Source organism: Phocoena phocoena, chromosome 9 (genome assembly GCF_963924675.1).
Source record: "Phocoena phocoena chromosome 9, mPhoPho1.1, whole genome shotgun sequence".
Taxonomy (NCBI): Eukaryota; Metazoa; Chordata; class Mammalia; order Artiodactyla; family Phocoenidae; genus Phocoena; species Phocoena phocoena.
In genome coordinates, this window is record NC_089227.1 from 34826278 (window position 1) to 34842912 (window position 16635).

Below are 16635 nucleotides of genomic sequence, written 5' to 3' on the forward strand. Positions count from 1 at the left end.
TCAGTTGCTTCATGTGCAAATAATTTCTCCCATTCTGAGGGTTGTCTTTTCATATTGCTTATGGTTTCCTTTGCTGTGCAAAAGCTTTGAAGTTTCATTAGGTCCCATTTGTTTATTTTTATTTCCATTTGTCTAGAAGGTGGGTCAAAAAGTATCTTGCTGTGAGTTACCTCATAGAGCATTCTGCCTATGTCTTCCTCTAAGAGTTTTATAGTGTTCGGCCTTACATTTAGGTCTTTAATCCATTTTGAGTTTATTTTTGTGTATGGTGTTGGGGAGTGTTCTAATTTCATTCTTTTACATGTAGCTGTCCAGTTTTCCCGGCACCAATTTTTGAACAGGCTGTCTTTTCTCCATTGTATATTCTTGCCTCCTTTATCAAAAATAAGGTGAAAGTATCTGTGTTGGTTTATCTCTGGGCTTTCTATCCTGTTCCATTGATCTATATTTCTGTTTTTGTGCCAGTACCATACCGTCTTGATTACTGTAGCTCTGTAGTATAGTCTGAAGTCTGGGAGCCTGATTCCTCCAGCTCCATTTTTCTTTCTCAAGATTGCTTTGGCTATTCAGGGTCTTTTGTGTTTCCATACAGATTGTGAATTTTTTGTTCTAGTTCTGTGAAAAATGCCATTGGTTGTTTGATAGGGATTGCACTGAATCTGTAGATTGCTTTGGGTAGTAGAGTCATTTTCACAATTTTGATTCTTCCAATCCAAGAACATGGTATATCTCTCCAGCTGTTTGTATCATCTTTAATTTGTTTCATCAGTGTCTTACAGTTTTCTGCATACAGGTCTTTTGTCTCCTTAGGTAGGTTTATTCCTAGATATTTTATTCTTTTTGTTGCAGTGGTAAATGGGAGTGTTTCCTTAATTTCTTTTTCAGATTTTTCATCATTAGTGTATAAGAATGCCAGAGATTTCTGTGCATTAATTTTGTATACTGCTACTTTACTAAATTCATTGATTAGCTCTAGTAGTTTTCTGGTAGCATATTTAGGATTCTCTATGTATAGTATCATGTCATCTGCAAACAGCAACAGCTTTACTTCTTCTTTTCCAGTTTGGATTCCTTTTATTTCTTTTTCTTCTCTGATTGTTGTGGCTAAAACTTCCAAAACTATGTTGAATAACAGTGGTGAGAGTGGACAACCTTGTCTTGTTCCTGATCTTAGAGCAAATGGTTTCAGTTTTTCACCACTGAAAACGATGTTGACTATGGGTTTGTCATATATGGCCTTTATTATGTTGAGGTAAGTTCCCTCCAGATAGTACAATTTTTAATTATGTGTTAAACTTGATTTGTCGAGCAGGCAAAGGAAATATGCAAAAATAATTGTTTAAAACTTGCTAAATTGTGCCTCTGAGTACATAAGGAGCATTTTCTAAGACTTAGATTTGTTTGTTTATGTAAATCATCGTATCAGCAGCTAAAAAGGAAGTGGGGGGAAGAAATTCCATCCTAGGGCTTCCAACTAACACTATATGCAAGTCTGTTAGAACCTGGGAACTAGATTAAGTGTTGCCATTCAACTATATAACTGAGAAGGAGATTCAACCAGTATGTAAGTTGGCAAAAAGTGAAGTCAAACAATTCACTACGTATTTACTGGCAAATATCTAGAAAGATCACTCTACATTCAAGCTTTCAAGAATAAGTGAGCACAGCAAAGGAAATCATAAACTGAAAGAGAAGATAAACCACAGAATGGGATAAAATATTGGCAAATGAAGTGACCAACAAGGGATTAATCTCCAAAATATACAAACAGCTCATGCAGCTCAATATCAGAAAGACAAACAACCAAATCAAAAAATGAGTGGAAGATCTAAAGAGACATTTCTCCAGAGAAGACACACCAGATAGCCAAAAAGCACATGAAAAGATGCTCCACATCACTAATTATTAGAGAAATGCAAATCAAAACTACAATGAGGTAACTATCTATCTCACACCGGTCACAGAATGCCCATCATCAAAAGGTCTACAAATAATAAATGCTGGAGAGGGTGTGCAGAAAAGGGAACTCTCCTACACTATTGGTGGGAATGTAAATTGGTGCAGCCCCTATAGAGAACGGTATGGAGGTTCCTCAAAAAACTAAAAATAGAGTTACCATACAATCCAGCAATCCCACTCCTGGGCATATATCTGGATAAAACTTTAATTCCAAAGGATATATGCACCCCAATGTTCATAGCAGCACTATTTACAAGAGTGAAGACATGGCAGCAACCTAAACGTCCATCAACAGATGAATGGAGAAAGAAGTTGTAGTGTATATATGCACAATGGAATATTACTCAGCCATAAAAAAGAATGAAATGCCATTTGTAGCAACATGGATAGACCTAGTGATTATCATACTAACTGAAGTCAGACAAAGACAAATTTCTCATGATATCACTTATATGTGGAATCTAAAAAATGATACAAATGAACTTATTTACAAAACAGAAACAGACTCACAGACATAGAAAACAAACTTATGATTACCAAAAGGGAAATGTGGGGAGAGAGATAAATTAGGCATTTGGGATTAGTAGATACAAACTACTATATATAAAATAGATAAACAACAAGGTCCTACTGTATAGCACAGAAAACTACATTCAATATCTTATAATAAACTATAATGAAAGGAAAGTCAGAAAATATACATCTGAATCACTTTGCTCTACAGCAGAAATTAACACCAAATTGTAAATCAACTATGCTTCAAAAAAAATTGTTTTTAAAAGATTGAGTGAGCAGAAGAAAATAAAAAACAAAAAAATAAAAACTGGGCCTATGAGAATATGCTACAGAAACTGTAAAGGAAACATCATTCCTACTACTTAGCTCAGTGAATTTGATTTACTATAGGAAGAAAAATTAGATTTTAGAAATTTTTGAGATGCTCAAATGTCAAAAGACACTGATTCTATAAAATAGGAGCCAACAGCTAAAAGGAGAAATCAAGCTAAATAAACGAGTAAAATGAAAGATGAATAAGGTAAATGAGGATGGCAAGAAAATTAAATACATAGTGGCAAAATTAAAATCTACACTGGAGAACGAAAAAGGAATTCACATTTCAGAAAACCAGATAAGTGCCATTAAATAAAAACTTAGAGATTTACAGAGAGTATGGAGGTCAGAGAATAGACAACTGAACAAAAAGACTGTTCTTGAGGAAGAAATCAGATTTAACTGAATAATTGGAATAACTGAAGAATTTTTCCATAAATAGAAAGAGTCAATGTACATGAGTATATAACTGCAAACGCTCATCATAAAGACAATTTGGGGTCTTCTTTTTTTGGTTTTGTTTTTTTGTTTTCTGGATTAACAGGATAAAGAAAATATACTATGAGGCACCAGAAAAGAATGAACAAGTTGCCCACAAAGGAACACATACTAAGATGGCCTCTGAATTCTCCTCAGTGCTAACCTCAGACTTCTCCTCTTGAATGTCAAATACTTGAGCATTTAACCACATTTCCAGACAAAAAGTGTGCCCCAATAAGTCTGTGCCCAAGTGTGTATGAAGGTAATAGGATGACTTTCTCAGGCATGGAAAAGCCAAAACAATTTTTTAAATTAAAAAAAATATATATATACATATATGTATAACTAATGTATATTAATATATACTTTAAAAATATATGCTATAACTTAGGTTAATAAATGTTATAATATATATGTGACCAAGTCCATTTAATCTCCTAAATAAAAAAGATAGCTATTTTATCATCGTCAGTGAGAATTAGAGAAACAAATTTTGGAGGAATTTTTCAGGAGAAATTTCAAGCACATATATTTGAGGACAGTAACTTCAAAACTGATTATCTACCCAAATGAAATTAATCTCTCCATTCTGATACAGGTGGTAACATTAGTTACTCCTGAGAGGTCTTAAAACACACACATAAACACATGCACATACACATATATATACACACACACGATTACACACGCACACATATACGTATTTACAGATATACATGTGCACACAGACATAAACACAAACACATATAACTTTTCTTTACTCTGTTAAAGAGAGGCACATAGGAAGAGGAAAAAATACTGGAATAAATAAATGTATATTTTACTTATGGTTACCTCTGAATGATAGAATAATAGGTGATTCTCCTTTACAGTTTTCCAAATTTACCAAATTACTTTCAATGAACATTTTTTTGAATTAAAAAAAATAAGTGTTACTCCCAAATTTCACTTAATGCACCAGTAATCTTTTCTGTGTGTAGCTGCATGTAATTCATGTCTATTTACTCTCATTTCATTCGGATATTCATTTGTTTATTATACAGTAAGTACATACACTGAGTACCCTCCTTGGGCCAGCCATATACCTATGTGCTAGGGTTAGAGAGAAGAGAAAACACAATCTCTTCCCACACAGAGAGCCCATCTGAACACAATCCCCAAAATAAATAATTACAATCTTTCAGGGAGAAATCCAGTTTGTTATGAGGGACCATAATTGATTTAATTTGGATTTAGCTGGCCAAACAAGGCTTCATGAAGGAAATAACATGTAAACTAAAACCTGAAGGATTAACGGGAGTTTGCCTGACTTGGGAAAATATCTTTAATTAAAAAGCAAAAACAAACCAAAAAAAACAGGAAAAAAGGCCAGTTTTGCTATTCTCACACTGAAATATTCAAATGTATTTCACTTTCTGTCACAATGTGCCACCCACTAAACATCAACTTAAAAATTCTTTTAACTAAACTATTTGTAATGGCTTTCAAAAATATTGGTTTAGTTTGAGCATTGTAATTCTACTTCACATTAGACACTGACTTAAAAAGATAATGTTACAAAGAAAGAATTTACTCACAGAATATGTAAAGGAACCTAATGTTGGCAGAAAAAAGACCTTAAATGGTACTGGGTGATGGGGAAGATAAAGCCAATCAAATTTATTTGCCATTAAATTCTTCTGTCAATGAATCCCATTTGGTATAAACTTAGCACAATTATATCATCTACTCTCAATGGTCTCTTGTGAGCCATGACCAAGCCTCATCTCTGTTAGGAACAGCTGAGTAGAAAGGAAGACTATGGCAGAGAAAATGACATACATTGTCCTTTCCTTAGTCATCAGAACTCATACAAACACCATGCCTTGGCTTTCCATAGAAGGAAAAAAGCACTTCTTAAATTCAATATGATATAAAAGTTGAATATTATTACTCATTTTCCAATATAACAAAGTTCATCTGAATATGTGGCAACCTGGCTCTACAATACACATTCTTCATTAGCACTACAGCAGGTGCATCATCTTCTTGTCCATCCAGAAATATCCGCAACCAGGCTCTCTGTAGGGCCACCAGAGAGTGGCTGCATCTTAGTCTGCTTCTTGGTCCATTCAAGTTCTCACAGGAAATGGACTAGAGACATCATCTTTCAACAACTGACTGAGTTCAGACCACATTTTTCCCTTGGACCACTGCTTTGTTCTTTACAAAAAGGGGATGGTGTGGCTACTCTAGTTGACTGTTGAGGATCACATGGAAGGTAAAGGTTTGAATGTTGTGCCTTGATAATTATGTGAGTTTAGTATTGAGTAACTTTTTAGTTGTTTCAAAATGTATAGCTCTTAGAGAATGAAATTAAGCAAATCGCCTACCCTTACAACTTGTTTTCTCTTCCTTACTTTTTAGTGGAACAACCACTGAGTATTTAAGATTTATGACTTTCTTTTGAAAAAAAAAAGCTAAATATTCTCAAAGAACATGTGACTTCAAAGTGACTTAAATGTCACTTGATTTTTCTTGATGTATCTATACCAGATATTAAAAAGCCAAAAGAAACGCATTTAATGCTTAAAAATTTTGTTTTCAAACATACCACAAATGAAAGCCTTAAGAGTTCTCCTCTAAAATAAATATCGTTAGAAATACTAAAATGAATTTTGAGATCATGTGGATTGTAAGAGTATGTAGCTTACAGGGGAAATTTAAGTTTGAATTAAAGCCAGAATAATATGTGGAAGAGCAGATTGAAGACAGTGCATTTCCTTTCTTTTGGATTTGGAAAAGCACTAAATGAAAGTCACCAATCAAATATATATTTTTAGTCCCAATGACAGTGGAGGGGCTATTAACAGATACATAAATTATATATTTTGCATGTTTTTAAAAAATATCTAATATTTTTACTTTAAGTGTTAGGATGCAACATTCTTAAGGTAAATAAGACAATAAGAAGGTTCTTCTCTACTGAAGGATGTAACTTTGAAATCACTTAGTCGTTCTTTACAGAACAATAATTACAAAGTAACTTTCATTTTCTATGTTTTCAAATTTGAACTAGTAAATTCCTAAGGGTTTACGATTTATACGTACATATATCATGTACATATACTACAAATTAGTATTTGTTCATTCAACTAAAATTTATTGAATACCTACTAAGTATAAAATCCTGTATTTTTTAAAATATAAGTTTATATAATCTCTCATTTAGGCAAGAAATGTGCCTCATCACGTACATTAAAAATGAAAATAAACTCAAGCTGATTTCCCTATTTGTGTTTGGAATAAACTCTGATAAATACTAGGATGTTGACATTATGAGAAAGAAACTAATCATGTGAAATGACCCAGTCTTCAGTCTGAAGGATTAGGTTATGTTTATGTCATGCTTATGTTATTTGGTTTGCAGTCCACCCTTTCACCTGATTCTTTTAAGGCCTACAAACCCTGTTCAACATGTTTTCTCAAACTAGTAGGATCATTCTAATATTCAGAGATCTTGCTTCGTTCATATGGAAGGAACATATAAAAGTAGAGGAAACCACAGCATGTCAGGAAAGGGTCACCCCTCTTAACCAAGAAAAGAAACTATCAGTAGGATTACAATAGTAGACAGCAGAGCACATGGAAACAGCACCACAAAACTTTATAATCAAGCTCACTTTTAAATTAAGGAAATGATTTTGAGTGAATGTAACCTGTATTACAATAGGCTGCCTGTGTCTCTGAAAACTTATGGATGAATAAAAAACACTTTCAGTATAAAGAATTGAGAAGTATCTAATTCTTAAAGGCTGCTGTTCTCACCACCTACAAAAAGTATTTCTCTACATCATGTATCTGGCTTTGAGCAAAAATTCTCTGAAGACCAGGGATAGAACCAGGCCTGACTGATCCAAGCGGCTTCTGCTGACAGTGGGCTACAGTCCTGGGTTGTCTGGGATACCAGGACAGGTCTGCTTTGCTCCAAGTTATAGAGGGATCAGAGGCAGTGGCTAATGTGGTGAAGGAAATATATCCAAATATAACGACTGTAGCTCCTAGTATGGAATGTTGGCTTGTGGTGTAACACATTATAAAAAGTAGCTCCTATGCATACTTATTAAGATGTCTGTCAAAGTTAAATAACTTGGCCATTTCATTCATTGATTTTTAAATAAAAGATGATATCAAAGCTTCGGAACATGATTTCAGAAAAAGTATTTTAACTTTTCCAAGCACAAAGAGTTGCTTGAGGTCACAAAAGCCACAAAAACAAACTCTGAATCCTAAAAACTGCTTCAAAAATAAATCAGATAACCTGTGAGAGACTTTGGGGGAAGGTACATCTGAATTCTCCCCTTGCTGCATCCAAGTTTTGAGCCCTTAGGGCTAGAATATCTTTCATTTGATGAGCCACAGTTTGAGTGCATGGAACAAGAACAGGGGCCAGAAGACTTAAAGGAATATTTATCCACATGGATATTCATGGTACAGCTCCTTTGTGAGAGAACAGCACCCTTTTTTTGTGTGTGTTCCGGACTTGACCTTCCTTTGGCCTTGGAATTATCTGGTTTGTTTTCCTCTGTAGCCAGGTTCTGAAATATCAAACACAGCTGTAGGCAAAGGAAGAGGGTAGTCAAATAGCCCACCCATAGGTGCCATAATAAATGGAAATGGAACTCATGCATGTAGAATTAAACAAGGTTTGCCTTGGCACCACTGTCTCCTATGAGTCATTTGTATGCAAAGTCAGAAGAAAACAGGGACACCAACAAAACAGCAAGAAAAACAAACTGGAAGAGGGGCACTCTTTAGACTCAAATGAAGCCAGCATCATAAATTTCCTAGTGGCCAGGACTACTAGAAGGAAGAGATTGAGGAACACTGCTAAAGAATGTTGTAGGGATTTTTGTTTCCAAAAGGGATCCATGCACCTGTTGATGTGTCTTCCAGGCCCTTGAACGGTAACAATTTATGAGGCTATTAATACTAAGCCCAAGACTTATCAGATGTGCTGTTTGTCTTGTGGCCAATATAATCTCATAAAATTTGGGTTGCACTGGGTTAAAATGGAGTGTTCTGCTCTTGGAGTTATTCAGAGCATTTAAATCGCTTAATCCTACAAGAACGGTGTATTTAGCCTGCCTATTAGGGAGAGTCTTTAGGGATTCTCACCAGTTGCAGAGCCAGGCAGGAGGTGGCAGTCCATTGCTGGGTGAGGTAAAATGCAGGCAGCAGGGGAGGAATGAGTCCTGGAGACAAGACGATGTTTCTCTAATCCGTCCATGCCATCCGCAGCCAGTTGAGCTGGGCGCACCGAAATCGCACGTGCGTGCTGCGGCTCCAGGAAGGGCTGCTGCCAAGAGAAGAGCACAGTAGAAAGAAACATGAGACAGGCGCTAAGGGAGACACGGAGAGCGACATGGCAACCAATTAAGTTCATCAGGTCAGAGACATAATAAACGGTGTGAAGGAAAAAAAATAGAGAAAGGGAGAAACAAAACACGATCTAGTCAATAAATCCATTCAACAGATGTTTTCACACTGACGGCCAGGGCCTGTCTGCCTGGCTAAGGAGGAGGTGATGGCAGGAGGCCTGTCAGTTTGAACTGATTGAAAGAAACAGACCTTTAACCTCAAGAGGAACATTGACTTAGACTCATTTCCTACCTTGATATCAACGTTTTGAATACAGCCCCAGAATTGTTACAACGCAAAGTGGGAGAACAATTCAACTGCTTTCAAACTGCCAACGAGGCTCAATTCTGAAAACCCTATCTTGAATTTATTTCAGTAATATTGTCAATGACATTTATGGGAGCCTAAAAATTGCCAATTAAATGACTATATTTGACAACTTTCAGTCTTCATATGATGGTACAGAATAAGGATGTTTTCATAGGGTGCATGGTATAATCTCAATACTATGAAAAGTTTTAGTTTCTTTATAAGGTATTAAATACAATCTCAGTGACTTAACAACATTATCATTCTTCCTACTTCTCAAGTTATGAGATCAAAGAGCCAGAATTTGGAAGCTCCTGAAAGATTCACTTGGTCTATTCCTCTGTCTCCAAAAAAGACAATCTCTAAAATAGAGACAGGTGGTTAATTTAACCATCAATGTTACACACCGAATATTTCCTCTCTTCAACATCAAGGGATTCATAACCTTCGTGTTGATTTTTATGTTTGTTTCCTTTTCCATGTTCCCAACAAACGTGAAAAGTAGCTGAACAGTGATACAAAGGATGATCATCACATCCCATGGATAAGGAAACGAACACTCCAAAAGGTTAACAAAGCCTTTAAAATACAAGCCAAATTGCTATAATTCTTAAAATGTACATGCTGGGCTTCCCTGGTGGCGCAGTGGTTGAGAGTCCGCCTGCCAATGCAGGGGACATGGGTTCGTGCCCCAGTCCGGGAAGATCCCACATGCCGCAGAGCGGCTGGGCCCGTAAGCCATGGCCGCTGAGCCTGCGCGTCCGGAGCCTGTGCTCCTCAACGGGAGAGGCCGCAGCAGTGAAAGGCCCGCATACCGCAAAAAAAAAAAAAAAAAAAAAAAATGTATACGCTCTTCTGCTTTGGTCTACCTGCCAGGCACGTACGGTTTTAAGACTGAATGCAAACATCACCTCTCCTTAGTAAGGCCCTGCCTTAACCTTCCTGTTAGGGTGCTGCTCCTCTAGCACAAGGCTTGGTACATCCTTAGTGTACAAATTATTTACTTAGTGAGAATGCTAACAAATCTACATACAACACAACTGTATTCGATGCATATTACATGGTTTTATGTCAGTACGACTTTCTCTGTATGAGTTAATGCTGTATATAAAAATGAGCTATGATTATGAACATATATTTAGTTATAGACCATAGACAGAGATTCCCCAATTGAGAAAAAAGTTAAGAATCCTTTAAAATTAACTTTAAAATAAGTTATAATTGATGTATGTGTATATGGTGTTACTTCAGCTTTGCTCTGCAGAATAACTGAACCATCAATCAATTGGAAGGCATTTGTCACGTCATTGAGCTCTGGGCATTTGCTTTGATGATCAGAATGATTTGGCCAGGATGTAGTACTAGCTCTAATAGTTTTAACACATCTACAGGAGTCTAAGTCTCTTGTTTTCTTGAGCATCTCCATGTTCAATTCCCTAAGGTACAGCAGTAGGATGGACATGGTTTCTCCTCTCATGAAACTTATACAGGGAATGTAAATGTGTAATTATGACTTTGGGAGTTTTCTATAGAGAAAATGAGCTCTTCTGCATATGATCTAAAATGCCTGGGTAAATATATACCTGGATGCTTGTAATATCTATCCCTTCTGTCTCTTTCTATTATAATCTAAACTAATGCAAAGGCCCTTGATTGATCACCGTACCTCTAAAATCAACCTATCCAATTCTTTGCTGCAAGAATTCTCTTCCTAAAGCTCTCCTATAAGTAAAAAGCTGATAGAAAGTCTGTGAAGGTAAAGCAAAGTTTGAAGAACCTCGCCAGCCTGTCATCTGGAATCTCCCTAAGTGAGGCCAACTTGAATTTCAATGTTAGATCTTCTATTCCTTTTTCAGATTCCAGCTCAAATCCTATCCACTGTATAACAAATACCAACCCCAGGGCTGTATTCATGGGCTCTTTCCTGTATAAAAAAAATATTAAAAATTAAATTTTATGCTAATATTGGCATACATTGGAATCATTATTATAACATTCATTCTTCCTGATTAAAAATTAACATTTAAAACATTTTGGGGGCCCCTTAGAGTATCATGGGTTCTGGGCACAGTGTCTGCTGTGTCTAACGGATATGTTGGCTCTGATCATTCGTGCTTCCAATCTATCTTTTCTGTATCACCCCCTCTAGGTGTGTCCATGAAGCTTCACATTCAGCAACCATTCACTACCTCTAAAGTCCTCTTTAAATTCTACATGGAACCTTTTCAAGCCCATATATTACATGCTCTTTCCCTCTCCACTACATTCCCATCACACTTTGTTTTTCTCTCTCCATTTCCCTGCCACCATCTTTCATATTTTAGAGTTACGGCATGCAGTAACTACTTATTGAGGTCACACTCTGAGCCAGACACTTTGCAGGTGTGTTGAGCCTTTTTTATGTTTATTGTCTAGTGAGGAGACAGATACTAAATATTTCTAAGTATAATGTAATTATAAATATAATGAGTGCTATATGGGAAAAATGCAGAGTACCATGAAAAACTGTCAAGAAGAACCTAATTTAGAGGTTGAGGGAACTTTAAGAAAGTGACATTTAACTTGATATGTAAAAGATAAATTCCATTAGCCAGATGCAAAGTGGGGAGAAGGCTCTAGATAGGTTGTGTGTGTGTGTGTGTGTGTGTGTGAAAAATCATCTTTCCATGTATAATATTGAAAGCTCTTTGAACCAGGGACTGGATCTATATCATCTGTGAACTTATATTCTGCTGCATTTTATATCTTTTCTTATGATTTCTCAAAGCTAAATATTTATTTGCGCATTAAGAATATGTAACGTGGGACTTGCAGTGGTTAAGAATCTGCCTGCCAATGCAGGGGACACAGGTTCGATCCCTGGTCCGGGAAGACCCCACATGTCACGGAGCAACTAAGCCCGTGTGCCACAACTACTGAGCCTGTTCTCTAGAGCCTCCGAGCCACAACTACTGAGCCCATGTGCCACAACTACTGAAGCCTACGTGCCTAGAGCCCGTGCTCTGCAACAAGAGAAACCACCGCAATGAGAAGCCTGTGCACCGCAACGAAGAGTAGCCCCCGCTAGCCCCAACTAGAGAAGGCCCACGCGCAGCAACGAAGACCCAACGCAACAATGCTAGATTAATTAATTAATTAATTTTTAGCAAAAGCATATGTAACAGATATTTGAGAGTTAAAGGCCATGGTTTTTTCAAATAACATAACCATGTTTTAGATGACTGGGGTTACTAAATGTTTTACCTCTTAATGAATAACTCAATACTGTAAGAGCTCCATGTAAATACCACTGCCACCTTTTTCTTTCTTTGCTAATAAAGCATATTTATTGCTTTACTTGGACTTCACAGGAACCTTTGAGATAATGGAATTACAGTTTGCTACCTCATAACTAAGATACAAATGTTACACCTCAACACAGACCCTTACAAACAGGCAAGCAAATTCTACTTATTCAATTCTACTTATCTAATCTACTTATCCATACTATTAGGAATACGGCAATATAGGTAAGAGACAAACAATTACTTGTTCAATAGTAGTTATTTATTCATCACATGTAAGTGTCCTTCCAACATCTACTGTGCATGCAGGTAGAAAATACTGATAGATCTCATGCTGGCTTGTATAGATAGGAAAGTGAGTTAAGCATGGCTCCTGATCTTATAGGTTGAAACCCAAATTCAAGCACTTTGTCCATAAACAGTAAGTTCCATAAGGATATGAGCTTTGCCTACTGAATCATATATTCCCATGCAGTGTTTCACACATAGAGTAGGTGTTAACAAATATATGTTGAATAAATACATGAATAGAAAGGAGATACATGGCCATCTTTCAGATCTCACTACAAGGATAAAACAAGAAAGCGTTTTATAAGCAATCATTGTATAAAGAACCAAGGAATGGCTAATGAAAATATAAGAAAATGGAGAACAGACAAAACAACTATCAAAGTACAATACTCTGAAGTTATTTAGTGATGGAGCCAAGAGCTGAGGGAAACAAGTGATTTCAGAATTATTTTTTTCCTTTGTGCTTTTATGTGGTTTCCAAACTTTCTGCATATCACAATTAAGAAAATTGGCAAATGCTATTTAAAATAAATAGTTGAATCTTTCAAACACTTCACTGGGACAGATTCATAATCATTGGTTCTAAGAGCAGACATGGATCAAATATTTTTGAACCTTCTACCAAAAAAGGACTATAAAAGAGAGAAAAGTTTATTCACTTTCAAAAGAGTTGACTACAATTATATGCCTTTACAAATGAAGTATAGCTTTTAATGTATAGGGCAAATCTTGACAATCCAGTAAGGCACTGATTATTATGGTACATATTAGTGACCAAAGTATCACAAAACAGTAGGCCACTTTAATTTCAGATGGATATTACTCCTCACCAATAAAAGGCTTCCTTCATGAGGCTGAAAACTGAGATAGTATTTTTATAGCCAAAAAAGTGTTTCATTAAACATTTTTTTCTATTAGCAATTTTAATGAGAGAATTTTGTTCATGGTTATTTCCCATACTTCGAAGTAAGGACAAAAATGCATGTTTCTCTCTTGCATCATCAGAAAAATAAAATGTCTAACAGTTCAGAACCTACTGCTACTAAAAATTGCATGGATACCCAAATTAACCTGTCATCTACTGACTGCCTTTGGAAAATGTGTCATGCCCAATAAATGAATAATAAACATGCCCTCATCCCCCGAAAGCATTCTTATTTAAAATACTTTTTAAATACATGTAGTATTTTGAGCCTGTTTCTTATGCATACATGGTCTTTCTTTTTTCAGGTGATTTAACTAGGGACTTGCTTTTGATTGGTTACTTTGCCAGACTGTTGTTCAGGGACATTCTGTCAGGCTACTGAGATGTGTAGGACAACCTTTTCTTTTTTTTTTTTTTTTTAAACATCTTTATTGGGGTATAATTGCTTTACAATGGTGTGTTAGCTTCTGCTTTACAACAAAGTGAATCAGCTATACATATACATATGTTCCCATATGTCTTCCCTCTTGCGTCTCCCTCCCTCCCACTCTCCCCATCCCACCCGAGCTAATATCCCTGTGCCTTGCGGCTGCTTCCCCCCAGCTATCTACCTTACTACGTTTGTTAGTGTGTATATGTCCATGACTCTCTCTCGCCCTGTCAAAACTCACCCTTCCCCCTCCCCATATCCTTAAGTCCGTTCTCCAGTAGGTCTGCGTCTTTATTCCTATCTTACCCCTAGGTTCTTCATGACATTTTTTTCCCTTAAATTCCATATATATGTGTTAGCATACGGTATTTGTCTTTTTCTTTCTGACTTACTTCACTCTGTATGACAGATTCTAGGTCTATCCATCTCATTACAAATAGCTCAATTTCATTTCTTTTTAAGGCTGAGTAATATTCCATTGTGTATATGTGCCACATCTTCTTTATCCATTCATCCAATGATGGGCACTTAGGTTGTTTCCATGTCCTGGCTATTGTAAATAGAGCTGCAATGAACATTTTGGTACATGACTCTCTTTGAATTTTGGTTTTCTCAGGGTATATGCCAAGTAGTGGGATTGCTGGGTCATATGGTAATTCTATTTGTAGTTTTTTAAGGAACCTCCATACTGTTCTCCACAGTGGCTGAACCAATTCACATTCCCACCAGCAGTGCAAGAGTGTCCCCTTTTCTCCACACCCTCTCCAGCATTTATTGTTTCTTGATTTTTTGATGATGGCCATTCTGACTGGTGTGAGATGATATCTCATTGTAGTTTTGATTTGCATTTCTCTAATGATTAATGATGTTGAGCATTCTTTCATGTGTTTGTTGGCATTCTGTAACCTTTTCTATATGAAGTGGCCTAAGGCCACTACGCCTGGACATCATCTGTCTCCTCCTACTGATCAAAGTTGCAAAGTACTTTCAGTGAAGAGTTATTATGCCCCTACTTTATAAATTCTTCAATGATACCTAGCAGGATATCAATGTCACTGGGGCCTGGGCCTTCCTAAGCTGTGGGGCATAGGCACTGCCATCTATTTGGAAAGTGGGTCTCTATATATAGGTCTCTGTGTGGCAGGCACAATATTCTTACTTAGAGTTAAATATTTGGGAGTGGCTTGCTGATGGAGATTATGAAATGATAAAGCCCCTGGGTTGAGGAGACTTCAAGGTTCTATTTTTCTGTGATAGCAGTGAGTTTTTATTTTGCTGTTTGGTTTTATTTTGCTTTCTTGTTGCCACTGCTCAGGGATCTATTTTATGGCTTCTGGGTTTTCACTTTGTTCTGGATGGTTACCTTTGCTTCCAGACATATCACTCATTTTGTGCTATAATCAATATCATCATGCAATCTCAGCAAAAGCAAATACAGAAATCATAAGTTATAGTGTTTAATCTTTGAAATAATCAAAATTATTTGAATTACTTTAATAAAAGATATGACCTAAAAATAAAGGAAAAAGGATCATGGGAAAATAATTAGAAAAAATATTAAAATTCTGTTTCTAAAGCCATTTCTTTAAAGAATATGTTCCTCCTGGTTTGGCATTATGAGAAAATTGAATTTTCTTTTTGGTTTGCAGTGCTTTGAATTTAAGAAGTCTCGCTTTTACAGAAAATTAGAATCATAAATATCCCTAGAGTTTATCTTATAAGATGCCAAGGGCTAGAGAGAATTTACATGTTCTAAAGTCTTTGTATTATTCAGTATGGGTGTAGAAATAGTGGTTAACTTTAGACTTTTTAAAGCTAAACATGCATGTTAGTAATTTAAAAGTAGATATTAAATAAATAGAAATAACATGCATAACTTTAAAGTAGACATTTTTAGACAAAACGAAGAAGCAATCAGTCTAAAAATAAATGGAGAAAAAAATGAAGCACTGAAAAAGCTGTTCAAATATAATTCACAAAATAAGATGCTACAAACAAATTCCCACATATCACTAAACACAGTTGATGTGAATGTACTCAATTTGCCAGTTAAAAGATGAAGACAGTCAAACTGAATTTCAAAAATACAAAGGCTATATTCTTTGGCAGACCAAGATTAAATTAAAAGGTTCTATGATATAAGAAAATACTAACAACACAACAACAAAAAGACATAAAAGCCTTGTGCAGCCCTGTTAAAACCAGATGAAATAGACTTTATGGGGAAAATATTAGAGACCATATAAAGGTATATATAAAATAATACAGAAGTTCAATTAACCAAAAAAAAAATTCTAAAACTAATAACAGGGGCTCAAAATGTAAAAAGCATAAATTGGTAAAACTATAAAGAAAAACTATAAAGAAAAATCAACATCATGGAAGGAGATTATCACAAACGTATAACAAAATGAGTGAGGTTACAAAAGATTCGAATTAACACAATTCCTTGGTGATATACTGAAACTTGCAGCCAAACATATTCTTTCAAGCATACATGTTAACAATTGCAAAATTGACCAATACAATAAAGGAGGTGTCAACAAACTTTAAAGAATTAATATTTAAAATGGAATATTATTCAGCCTTAAAAAGGAAGGAAATTCTGACATATGCTACAACATGAATAAACCTTGAAGACACCATGCTAAGTGAAATACGCCAGTTACAAAGGACAAATACTGTGTGACTCCACTTATATAATACACCTAGAGTAACTAAATTCA

General features: G+C 35.8%; 1 protein-coding gene across 1 annotated transcript in view; it reads right to left on the bottom strand.

The window, feature by feature from the left end:
* The window catches only part of HDAC9 (histone deacetylase 9), a 580466-nt gene that overhangs the window by 320072 nt on the left and 243759 nt on the right, over positions 1–16635 (bottom strand). The window contains exon 13 of the mRNA XM_065883429.1: positions 8428–8608. Coding sequence (XP_065739501.1) covers positions 8428–8608 — 181 coding nt within the window. The remainder of the gene's footprint in view (positions 1–8427; positions 8609–16635) is intronic.